Below are 12,629 nucleotides of genomic sequence, written 5' to 3' on the forward strand. Positions count from 1 at the left end.
ATAATAGTGATCAATGTCTAAGAAAGAGAGCAGAGGGTCAAAGGAAATGATTAATTCTGTGCAGATAACCAGCACGATGGGTCCTGGTTGATCTCACAACTTCTTCACATCTTTTTCTTTTTGGTATTTTTGCATTTGTGTGTGCACATGCATGTGCACCCATGCCTGGAAGTCATGGCAACCTCTGGAAACTCCTACTGAGGCATGGAGGACATTCGGAGAAGTGACTTGATAGCCTACCTCTAGTATTCTCTGGAGGTCTCCCATCCAAATACTTCCTAGGGTCGGCCCTGCTTAGCTTCCGACATCCAACGAGATCGAGCTTGCTTGGGCTATCCAAGTCAGGGCAACATCCTCACATCTTTTGACCTTCTAGTGAGCACAACAGTTTGTCACATGCTGACTCGTAAGGCTGATGTTCTGGTGTTATGCTGCCTACCCTTGTTGGGGTCACATTTCTTTGCCAGTGGCAATTAAGACTTTGCGTGGGTTGCTGTGCCCTGCCCTTTTATTGCAAAAACAAGTAAGGATGTGGCAAAATCCCTCTCCCCCACTTCATTTAGAAGAGGCATAAGCTCCTTTACTAGACTCAGACCTAGCCAAACTGTTACAGTAACTGTTACATGTACTATCTGGAGCAAGCCACTACTCACACATTATGCTTAGCTGAACTGTAATCCCAACAAAACCAAGGTGCTAATTGGGGGGGAATGAACCCAGGAAATTGGTTATCCTGTGTTCTGGAGGGGGTTACAGTCCCCCTAAAGGAGCCCGTTCATTGCCTGGAGGCGCTCCTGGGCCTCCTATTGAATAAACAAGATGGCAGTGATAGCCAGGGGTGTCTTTCATCCGCTTTGACTGGGGTGCCAACTGCGGCCCTTCCCAGAAGGGGGGAAAAGCTCTTACCACTGTGATGCATGCCCTGGTAACAACTACATTAGATTGTGCAAAGTATTTTACATGGGACTGCCCTTGAAGATTGCCCGAAAGATTGCGCTTCCTTTTCTGTGGCCAGAATATCGACTGGAATGGGTCACAGAGAAAATATAATTCCTTCTTGTTTCATCTATACTGGCTTCCAATTTGCTTCTGGCCAAATTCAAGGTGCTGGTATTGACCTTTAAGCCCTATACATTGTGGAGTCAGCCTACCTTAAAGAGCAACTTCTCCCAAAAGAACCTACCCATCCAATCCGGTCATCTTTAGAGTCCCTGCTTTGGGTGCTCTGCCATCTGAGGCCAGATAGGTGGCAACCCAAGAAAGGGTTTTTTTTGCCATGGCATCAAAAATTTGGAATTCCCTCTCCAGGGAGATTTGTCTCCCTCTACTGTTGACTTCCACCAGCAGGCGAAGACTTTTTGTGTGTGTGTTCCATTTGGGGGGGGGACCCAGTTAACTGTTATTGGCTTCCTTCCTAGCTTTTGGTGTTATGTCTGCTTATATGTTTTTACTGAATTATTGTATACATAATTTATTTTAAACATTTTAATGTTGAGGTGTTTCAATGTTTGATGTCCTCTGCCTTGGAGAACCTATTTGGGTGAAAAGACAGCATAAAAATGTTTTAAATAAATATCCATTCCTGACATTAGTTTCCTATACAAATAGGTAGCTCCAAATTCAGTTCACAGTGTTAGTTGACCTTTAACACCCACATACTTAAAAGGACTGCCTCTCCCAGCAGTAGGAACCCATAAACTTTGTTCTTCCAATCATTTTGTGCTTGCTGTGCTCTCCTTGTAGGCATGGCTTTTTTGTTAAGTCCTCTTCAGCAGCCTCACACTATGCAAGATCAGGTTTAGTTTCATTTCCACCAGCAAAGTGATGAATAGGAAGCACAATCTGTTCCAAACTAGAAAACTGGTATCAAGAATAATAAAAACTCAATAACTGCCTGAACTTAACAAATCTGAGTTTAGCACTAATCTTTACAGTACATATTAAAAAGAGAGCGGCACTTCCAGGCTGCTGAGTCATCACCTAAGAAGGCCAGCAAAATTCAAGACTACAGGCCCCAAGCAATCAATAATTCTCATTAGGATATCAATTTGTTCCCTTAACAAATAAAAAGAGAAGAAGAGGTGAGATCAGCCAGTACATTTGTAGAAGGACAATTGTCTTTTAAGCATAGTGTGAGCAAGATCAACATCTGCTTCACAGGAACATGTCAGAAGATACAAAGATGACTTGAAAAGAAAGGTGGTATCTCTCTCATGATGCCTGTTCAAGGGCTTTCCAGGCTATTTGATTACACCTTAATCCTCTCCCATTTGCTTGCTATATCCGTTTAAAATCAGGTCAAAGCGTAGAAAGAGACAAAAACACTCGAGTTTCTGCTTTTCATGCCTTTGAAGAAACATAAGAATAATTATGGAGAGAAGGCAGGGCTTCAAGTTTCCACTTAAATCAAATAAGCTTCCTTTTATTCCATCCAACACATGGAATATTCACTAAATGCAATATCCACCGTCAGAGCATGCCTGATCCACAGCAGAGACCACACTGTGCACTAGGCAACCAGAAGAGTATATGCACTATTCCAAACATATGCAATACCTTTGTAAATATCCTTGCTCAGGGAGTGAGAGCCAAAAGCATGCTCAAGTGGAGGTCAGGAAGCCTTTTAACCAACACACCAAAGCCCATGTCTATTATTCATCTCCATTCCAAGATAAGGCTGATGTTCAGAGAAACTCTTCAAGTTAATCTGCAATCGTGATGTAGAACAGAAAAGGCAAATACAAGGATCCAAATTAGGACATGCTACAACACAGCTCAGCCTTGCTCTCTAACAATCGAGTTCATTGGGCGAGCTGCAACAGAAACACAGCCTCCAAAGAACCATCTCTCGCTTTGCTACAGCCAAGCTCTGAAAACAGAAAGGTAAACTTAAATCACCTCCCTTTTACAGTATCTCCCCATCCCAACAAGCAAAGAAGATCCTGAGCAACACATGTTAGAAGAGGGGGAAGAGCCATGCAATACCTGGCACAAAATACCACTTCTGCTGCCTGAAAGCAAGTACATTGTGTGATACTAGAACAAGTTTTATGTTACTTGATTACTACTGGGTTGTAACTGCAGACACACAACTACTAAGACTTGACTTCATTTTAGCTCAGTAGGTACACCTACAGCATTCTGGAGTACTGTGGAGGGTTTTTTAAAAAATAACTGCATTATGCAACGCTTTGCACTGAACTTTAAAAAGCAATGATGCTTCTAGTCCCTCATTCAGAGGGAAAATTCATAAGATCTCCAGCTCAGCAGCTACTGAAGTCACATGAAAAGCCCATTAAAGATAGAAAGAGATACGCTCTAATAACCAATACGTACAAATTCAGATTTAAACAAGCTTACATTAGAATCTAAAGTTTCATCAGAGTTGCAAACAAGAACATGTGGGTAATATCCATTTTTCTTTTTCCACTATAAAGGGATTCTCCCCCACCTCCACCCCCAACCTTGCTTTAAAATTCACAGGAGCAACATAATGGGCTGCATTTGACAACCACTGGTATTCATCATTGCCACTATTTTGGTTTCTAAGGAAATGCAACTTCCTGGTTTTCATTTGATACAGAGTTAAGATGGCAGACATTTAGATGCAGAATACCAAACAGATTCACAGTGCAATTTTACAGTTTGAATTCCTAGAATATTTTTTCCAAAAAAACCCCCAAAACCCTCTTTACTTTTTTATTATTTAGATTTTTTTGTCCTGAAGGGGCATAGCACAGAATCAACATTAAGGTGGCTATTAATGTGATTTAAGCTTGCTTAGGATTTCATGATTAATCTTTTTTTTTAAATGCAGTTGGCAAGAACCAAGCCAAACCATCACAACACTTGTTTTAGTGTGGTTAACATATGTGAAAAGAGGTGCCATTTCAAGATGCTCCATTCAGCCCACTCATAAGTTTAAAAGGTCACACAGCTCTGTCAGAGCAAGAATATACACATTCCAGGAAGTACAGCTACAGGAGTGTTTTCATTGTTTCGAAACACACACACACACACACACACACACTCCCTCAATCTGTTTCTCATTTAGAAAAGGCCACAACACAAATCTGCATTAATTTTTTTTATTCTTCCTAAAAGTATCTATTATTCTTTCTAAAAGTATCTACTGGTAGTCTAAGGATACACTTTTCTCAAAAATAGGCATAAACCAGACAGGAAAGAAAAGCTCTTGAAGACACGTCTGAAATAACTTCTCCGGTGAAGTGAAACAAGTTGCAGGATCTGATCCTTTGCCAACACTAAATGCTACCAGCACTTCAACACATTTTGAACTGATTGCTTCTTGTGCAACCATCTCAGCCTTGTTCCCTGCTTTACAGTGAGCAAAGTTAGTTCTTAGACAGTACACAGAGACAGCCTCGCAAATAGATTTCAGCCTTCTTCATATACTCCCATTCCTTTTCTCCTCTAAAAATTATGGCACTGCTGCAGCCACTTCGGACAAGGGGCAGCCATGCAGTAGCGATTTGGCCTTTACTCCTCTCGCCCCAACTGCAAACTCTAAGAACCTGGGCCCTTTCATGCCAAAAATGGTTTCACGATGCCAGCCACCCTGACGCAGGACAAAATCATTTGAATATTCCTTCATGCACCTTTGCTCCCAAGGTGAACTCTGTATTTTAAAAAGCACAGTAACCCTACAAAAATGGATGGGAAAGCCCGGGAAGATAAGAGATTCCGAAGATATCCTCAAGCTTTCTTCTAGTACTTTGTTAGAGGAGTAATCTTGCTCCCTCCCACATGCACAAACATGGCTTTAGCCCCTTCAGAAGGAAAAACAAAGGTAGCTTGTCTGATGGCAGTCAAAGTAGGAAGGTCACTTGGGCTCACAGCAGGAGACCCACCCCAGGCAAACAAAAAAGCTCATGGGGGGAGGGGTACTCACTGGAAGGACCACACCACAAAGCAGTGGTCAGGAGGGGCAACTGTGACACAGGCAAGAACTAGGCTGGGTTTAAATATGTTTTAAAAGGTGGCCTTACAAGCTGAATGTCACATGTTAAAACTGGCTTCAGTCTCTTATTAACAAGAGTCTATTTTGACTGTCATCCCGCCTTAAGAAGCACCTTAGCTGCAAATCTGAATTCTTCTTCCCATCTTTACAATCAGGAATACTTGGAGCCAAGAGCAATGTTTAACTTTCCTAATTTTAGAGCGTACAGAGCCAACTGTCACTTTTTCTCTGGCCGAGTCTTGGTGATGCGGGCCATTGGAGCAGCTTGTTATGATAGCTGGCACCATGCAGTCTGTTGTTCAAACATTCTCACAGAGATACTTAAGTCTTTTAGGTAAACAGTTCCTATTATCCCAGTGTCATGGTTTTGGCAAGTTGTTTAAAGGAACCAAATGGCAACATCGCTGGTAAGTATATTTACAATACACACACTTTAATAAAAAAAATTAAGACGGTAGCACTTAGCACTACAGGAAGCCTACAACATACACTGGTGAAATTGTTGGGGGAGGGTTTTTGTTTTAATTGCTCTTAATTTGTACAAGTGTATACAAAATCTAAACCCCATCCCATTTCACCCCACTGCAGTCATGCAATCTGACTCTGGAAACCACACACAGTGAGGCTGGCATATTGTCAATCCATGAAATGTTTGAGTTATTTAACATCAGTTTAATGCTAAGATTTATATTAAAACCTGGAGATGCAAACTGCCTCCATCACCCAATGTGTGTTCACCAGAAGTGTGTATAAAAGGTTCTTCTCCTTTCCATGACAGGGAAGGGAGGGGAAACTGTGTGTGGTGAGAATGAAGCAGTAGAAATAATTCTGAGTAGCAGATGGAAGCACTGTTCTACCTACATTCAAAGTTCCCTAGATCAGGATGAAAAGTTTTAGAAGGGTTTTAAATACTTTACCATGAGAACACATACTCTCAGGCACAGCTAAGCTACAATGAAGACACTACTTAAGCAAACAAATGTTCCCTTCTCTAACACCTCTACTTTCGAAACTCCCATTTCACTTCCCTGTGGCAATCAGTACAGCTAGTACAGCTAGTTTATAGACACGCACACACACAGTCTCTTTACTTAATCCTTGAAAAGTTTAAGAATACTTCTTTGGCGCCACCTCATCCTACAGGAAAATTACATATGCAGAGAAACTCTGTCAGATTAACCACAAGAAAGTCCTTCTAAGGAACTCTGGAAGAGCCCCCCCCCCCCAACTGATTGATTCTAACAAATGAGAGAATAAAGGATAAAAAGAGGCACATATCCATCAGAAGTACAAAAATACTTTTCCACAGACACAGAGGTCATTTCGGGGGGGATCGCGGGGGATTGCAGTTCCCCGGGGTGAGGTGCAGGGGGCGGGGCACATGACGAAGCCCCACCCCTTGCTTCCGGCCGCCCCGCTTCCGGCCCTCATTCAGCCAGGAGGAGGCAGGAGAAGAGGGAGGGTAAGTTGCTTCCTCCCTGCCTCTCCCCACCCCTGCCAGCCTGGGGCCAGAGAGGGCCTTCGCGGGGCTTCCTTGCACTCCCGCCGGCCTTGCAGGTCCACCGCCGGGCCCCTCATGGGGCTCGGCAGTGGAGCTGTAAGGCCGGCGGCGGCAGCCGGGACCGTTGGGGGTGGGGTGTGTGGCCTTATGACACACTTCCGGTGATGTCAGGGGGTGTGGCCTTATGACACACTTCCAGTGACGTCAGGGGGTGTGGCATATGCTAATGAGTTATGCTAATGAGTTCCCCTAGCTCTTTTTCTACTAAACGACCCCTGATCAGACACATTATTTTCCTCATCACTTTCATCCCAAATCAAATCTGCCTTATTGTTCTTTATGTGGTACAGTAAAACAAGTGTGTCTTCATTTCAATTCTTCCCAACACACTGATTACATACATGTATATGCAATTTTTGTGCATTCTGGAGTTCGCCTTGATGCTCAGAAGCAGAGCTCAAAAAAGATAGATAGTACACTAGTACCCATGAAAAATGGCGTAATATACCTCTCCTTTTTTATTGCTGTTCTGAGGGAATGTGCTTACAGTAGCTGAGGTTTTAACATGCACAACTACCACAGTTTCTGGATACCTTGAGAAGTGGTGGCCATTTTGAGGTGAACTATGCAGCAACCACCTTCATAAGGGGCTCACCATACAAACCAGTCAATTATTCTCTATGCCACTGCTGCACATAGTGAGCTACTGCCCAAAAGCAGATTGCCAGATGGAGCAATATAAATTGCCCTGCGCAAATAGTTATGAGTTCTGGCCCTCAAGAGGCTGTGTAAGCAATATACAGGACAGACATCCTCTTCAGTTGAAAAACCTTGAATTACAGGAGGAACTAGAGCACCACATTTATTCCCCCCCTTCAATATGTGATACAAGGCAAAGTACATTTCCTCCCCACTGTAACACACATGAAATCCTGTTTTAAAAATCATCAATGAAGCTGTGTTGACAAGTTTCTGAAACACTTATTACTGAATGGAGGTACATCAGTCCTCAGTGACAAATGAACGAAGGCAATTTTTTGAGCCTGTACTAATTTGAAGATCCATGAATGCAGGCAACAAGTTTGCTGTCAATGGCATTTTGCAAAACAAGTAATAACACAGCTAAAAGGTGACACAGTTTTAAGTCTCCAGGCATCTCACAAGACTTCTCTGCCATTTGGAGCCTCAGCTCTGCATTAAGTGCTTAATTGTAGTCATTGTGAGACAGGTATACATACAGAAGATGCCATAATAAAGAATTTATAGTTTCTTGAAAGGCAAGTCTGTTTATTGTGATTGAAAATAACTGGGTAAATGGACGCTTATTGACTTCAAGAGAAATATTCTAATCCCATGCCTTTCCATTCTTAATTTTATCTTTAGAGTTTCAATTGTACTTCAAATACTCAAATAGGCAGGAGCATTTGTTAAACTCTAGAGAGCTCTGTGGGAGATCCAAGTACTAATGAGGAGGTTTTTGCATTTCCTCAAACCATGCCTGAAACGTATTTCTGAATATTCCTTTTTCTAAATATTCCTTTTATTTTTCAGATTCAAGCACTCTTTTCTGCTTTCCTCAATAAACACACAAAAAACTGTAAAAACATTGCCAGTTTCTTGGCCTGAATGCTTTACTACATGGTGATCTGTTAAGGACTTCCTAAAATACATTCTGTTTTTTAACTGAAAAGTCTATTTACATAGCAATAATCAAGGGACTCCTTTACCCATTCGGTCCTCAGACATGGATCTTATCTCAAATGTAGTCAGGACCAACTTTACTAGGGAGTAAGCTCTCCTCTTTAACAATGAAGCTAATGGAAAATTCCACTGTGGCATTAGGCAAAGCGCCAAAAGGAATGCTGGTGCACAAGCTGAATTTCATCCCATGCAGTTACACCTAAGCATTATTTCTCTGAAAATGCTTAACACTCCTGTTATACTGGAGTGACTAATGTTGAATACAGTGGTTAAAAACTAATTTATGCAAACTGGACACATTTAAAGGAAAATCAGGAAAAACATGCAATCAAGGATTGCACTAAAATAGAAGTTCCAATGTGCCAGCAGCATTTTGTTTATAGATTAGGATTGGCTTCAATTCGGTTTTGGTAACCTACAGTGTAAAGCTGCAGTTTTAAAGCAGTACGCAAATTGTTACAGTCACCACATTACTTTCTTTACTAGTCCTATGGCAGAGTTCCTTCCTTCAAAGCTATTTGCTCGTTTAATGTTTGCACACTGTTCCAACTACTCCTTACACTGCTCTGCATTTCTCATATTTAAAATTCATGCCAATGACAAAATTCCCAGAATTTAAACTTTAAGAATATTCAATGCCCAGCTCTTGCTCCAAATCATCACTTCAAGAAGCTTGTTTCCCCCCCACACACTTATATCCTCTGACAAAAGATCCCCTTTCCAAAACAGGCTTCCTCACTTTCTACCCCAGAACACCTCTTCACCATCAATCTAGAAACTTCAGTCAATGAATCAGGTCCAGGAATCCTTTTCACCATCAGGAAAAAGGAATGCCAATAATGGATTTGAAAATGAAATATGCCTGGAACAACTCTCCCCTGTTATGAGGCAGGCAAGTAGGGTGTCAGTGATTTGTTTTCACGTTTCTTTTCTCCAACCACTATTTCTAGTTATACCAGCACCACTGCCCGTTACCCTGTTTTATTTTCTTCCCTGCCCAATGGAATCTCAAGACAAATGTGCCGGAAGGATTAACTGCAAACAATATTCAGTCTTTACCATACTGTAACATTAAACACAGCATTTAAATATGAAAAAAATTTTAAATGCCACATAAAACCAGACAGGCTTACAGAAGCTCTCTGCAAGAGCTCTCTTTCTAATGGCTTTCTAGACAAATTTGTTTAACACTCTTTATAGACTTCTTTCCCAAAAATCTTAAGAGCAGTTAAGCACAATCCATCGATCACAAAAAGGTTCACATCCTCTGAAAAGGGAAGGTTTTGTCCACTCATCCCAGATGTGAGAACCATCACTAGCTAGAGGAAGAACTCACACATCCCATGTTCCAGGCTGAATATGATAAGCTCCTAGAATTTATACTCTTTTATTACTTGCCACACTCCTTTGCCAAAAGCAATCTTGTGATTCTCCGAAGTCTCATGATCTGGGAAATGGTAACCTTATGCTCTTTCCACAATGGGGCTTGAACATCCCCACTATGGGGGCCAACCAAATCAAGCACAGCAGCAACAAACAGGAGAGCAGTCTGTGCAATGCAATCTGGAATGGGTCTACATAGAACCCTATTGAATCAATGAGTGCACAGAAGTCCTTTCAGGATTACACTAAAAATTCAAGAAATCCAAGAAGCAGCCTGTGCCTCCCTGGTATGGCTTCTGTATTGCCAAAAGAACTAAGCTGGCAGACTTCTCAAAAAAGGGAGGGGGATCCAGACTGTGGGCTTCTATAGGGCACACATGCCAATTTCTTATGCAAAACTTTTTATTTCAGTGTACTCCATCCCCACAGCAAAGACCAGCTTCTCGAATCGCAGCCAAGCAGAACGCCCTCAAGTGTTGCACGAGAAGCCTCAAGCTTGCTGGTTTTCTTAAAACAGTTCCAATAACGCTACCAGACCTACAGCATGTGCAAAGGTCTACTGCTGTATAGAGTATTATGGAGATTTACTGTAAGCATGGACAGCTCCATGTGAAGTAAGCATGCAAGAAACCGGGAAGCAGCAATCAGAGTAGGCAAAGGAAGTGACTTAAAGAGTGAAAACTATTTAAAAGGGAATTAGGATTGCCAGATGTTCTGGAGGGAGAAATGGCAATCTCTGTAAACAGTGCGTGGGGGCGGGGAGGAAGATAACATGACAGCTCTTCAAAAATTAAAGGATGGGATCCAATGTCAGAAGACATGGAACCACCAAAGCTCCAAGGCAATATGAAGCTCTTGTGGGGGAGATGAAGCTATATACGCAAAAGGCTGGAAGCACAGTGTCTCTCTTATGCTAACATGGAATCATGGACTAAAAAGTCATTTAGATGTAAGTAAGCTACTTCATTACTATTTAGTTACTCTCTCAAAGTTACAATATGGATGCAAAGAGTGATACAGGGACAACCCTCTCCCCAAACATTTATGGATTAATTTAACATTTTAATCCAAATCAAAATACATGATGAGGGTTCTACGTTGCCCAAAAATAACTAAGTGGAGATTTCCCATCACTGCATACTACTGGTGGCAAATGATACCACCATGGAAGATGGAGGAGCCATTCAAATAACCCTTTTATGTAGCGGATTCTTGCCCCAGATCCATAAAACCCGCAATGCAAAACAGACAGAGAAAGACGAACAAGGATAGTTAAGAACAAAGTTCGAGTCCAGTGGCACCTTTAAGAGCAACAACATTTAATTCTGGATATAAGCTTTTGTGTGCATGCACAGCTCATCAGATCAGCTACCCACCTAAATCTGTAGACCCTTCAATAAAACACACCTCTGCCCCCCCAGCCTGTAATCCACCTTGCCTCAGTGAGAAAGAAAAGCTCTAAATAAATTGAGTAAATGAAGGTTGTGCAGAACATAACCCTCCAAGGGGCTTCTGAGAACACCACGACTGACCTCTTCTTCTGGCATCCCCCCCCCCCTTTATAAGGTTTCTTGTTTTCACACACACACACACACACCCCTATCCCACCCCTTCCATCTCAGATCGATCTCAGTCTTAGCCCCTGAACCTATTCGTAGACACTCAGAGGCTCCTCCTTTCTCTTGTCCAAATCCGGGCCTCCCACCATGCCACCAGAGCGCACCCTTCCCGGTATTACCTGCGAACCTCGAAACCCACCCGGGCACTGTTCCCTCTAAGCTAAGTTAGTGTGAGCTAGCTCACAGTTTTTCAGCCTCCGGCTCACACATTTTTATCTGAGCTCAGGAAGGAGGGCTCCAGAGCAGACTAATTTATGCAGCAGCCAAATCACTCGCTCACAACTTTAACGCCAGCAGGTCACGAAGCATAATTTCTGCCCACAAGACTCCATCGCTTAGAGGGAGCGCTGCGCCCGGGGGCGGAGGAATTACACAGAATGGTTTCCCTGCGCCCCGTCCCTTGTTCCTGTTGCCGGTCCCCGGTTTCAGGGAGTCTCCGCCACCCACCCACCCACACGCACACCCCGGTTTTGAGCGGGAAAGAGGGCGGGCTCACCTCGTCGTCGTGGTGTTGGCAGTAGTTCACCCTGTCCGGGAAAACAGAGAGGATGTTGTAAGGCGCGGCGGAGTAGGGCTGGCTGAGGGCGAGCTGGGCGGCTGCCGCGTTTCCCGGCCCCACCGAGGCGGGCGGTCCGGGGCCGAAGCGCTCGATGAAGTGGTCTTTGGTGAGGCGGACGCGTTGGTGGGCGCGCACGCAGTTGTCGCACAGATGCTCCTGGCAGTCAAGGCAGCGGGAGCTGACGGCGTTGCCTTCGTCGCACGAGCTGCACCGGGGCTCGCCCTGCCGGCTGTGGGGCCGCCGGAGAAGCAGCGAGGAGCTCCCGCCGCTGCCGCCGCCTCCCCCCGACGACGCCGAGCCGGCGGCGGAACCGGGCGACGAGCCGCCGGCCGAGGCGCGATGCTGCTGCGCCTGCTGCTGGCGCGGGTTGTGGTGCCGGTTGTTGGTGCTGCTGTTGCTTCCCCCGCCGCCGCCGCCTCCCCCTCCTCCTCCCGGGCCGCCGGGCCGCCCGTTGTTCTTTTGGTCCTCGGCGGCGGCGGCCACGACGACCACGTCGAGCAGGTTGCTGAGGAGGAAGTTGGAGGAGGGCAGCGCGTCCATGCCCGACGGCTCCGAGATCACCACCTTCTGGTCGCAGATGGGGCAGCGCAGCTTGAGCGAGTCCCCCGCGCTCGGGTGGCGCTGCGCCTCCAGGCACTGGCGGCAGAAGGCGTGCAGGCAAGGCAGGACGTGGAGGCGCCGGGACGGGGCGCACGAGGAGGACGACGAAGAGCCCCCGCCGCCGCCGCCTCCTCCGGACGAGTTGGAGGTCTGTGAGGAAGACGAGGAGGTGGACGAGTTGGAGGAGATGGGAGCCGGCGACCCACACATCTCCTTGCACAGCGGGCAGATCTGGAAATCCGACTCGGGGAACGAAGCCATTGGGGGGGGAGGGGGGGGGGGGGG

At 44.8% G+C, this 12,629-nt stretch overlaps 1 protein-coding gene across 1 annotated transcript in view; it reads right to left on the reverse strand.

Moving 5' to 3' along the window:
• The window catches only part of TRIM71 (tripartite motif containing 71, E3 ubiquitin protein ligase), a 73,911-nt gene extending 61,306 nt beyond the window's left edge, over positions 1-12,605 (reverse strand). Inside the window, exon 1 of the mRNA XM_015418408.1 lies at positions 11,682-12,605. Coding sequence (XP_015273894.1) covers positions 11,682-12,605 — 924 coding nt within the window. The remainder of the gene's footprint in view (positions 1-11,681) is intronic.
• Positions 12,606-12,629: the final 24 nt, after the last annotated feature.

This window comes from Gekko japonicus, unplaced genomic scaffold (assembly GCF_001447785.1).
Source record: "Gekko japonicus isolate JY-2015 unplaced genomic scaffold, Gekko_japonicus_V1.1 scaffold106, whole genome shotgun sequence".
NCBI lineage: Eukaryota > Metazoa > Chordata > Lepidosauria > Squamata > Gekkonidae > Gekko > Gekko japonicus.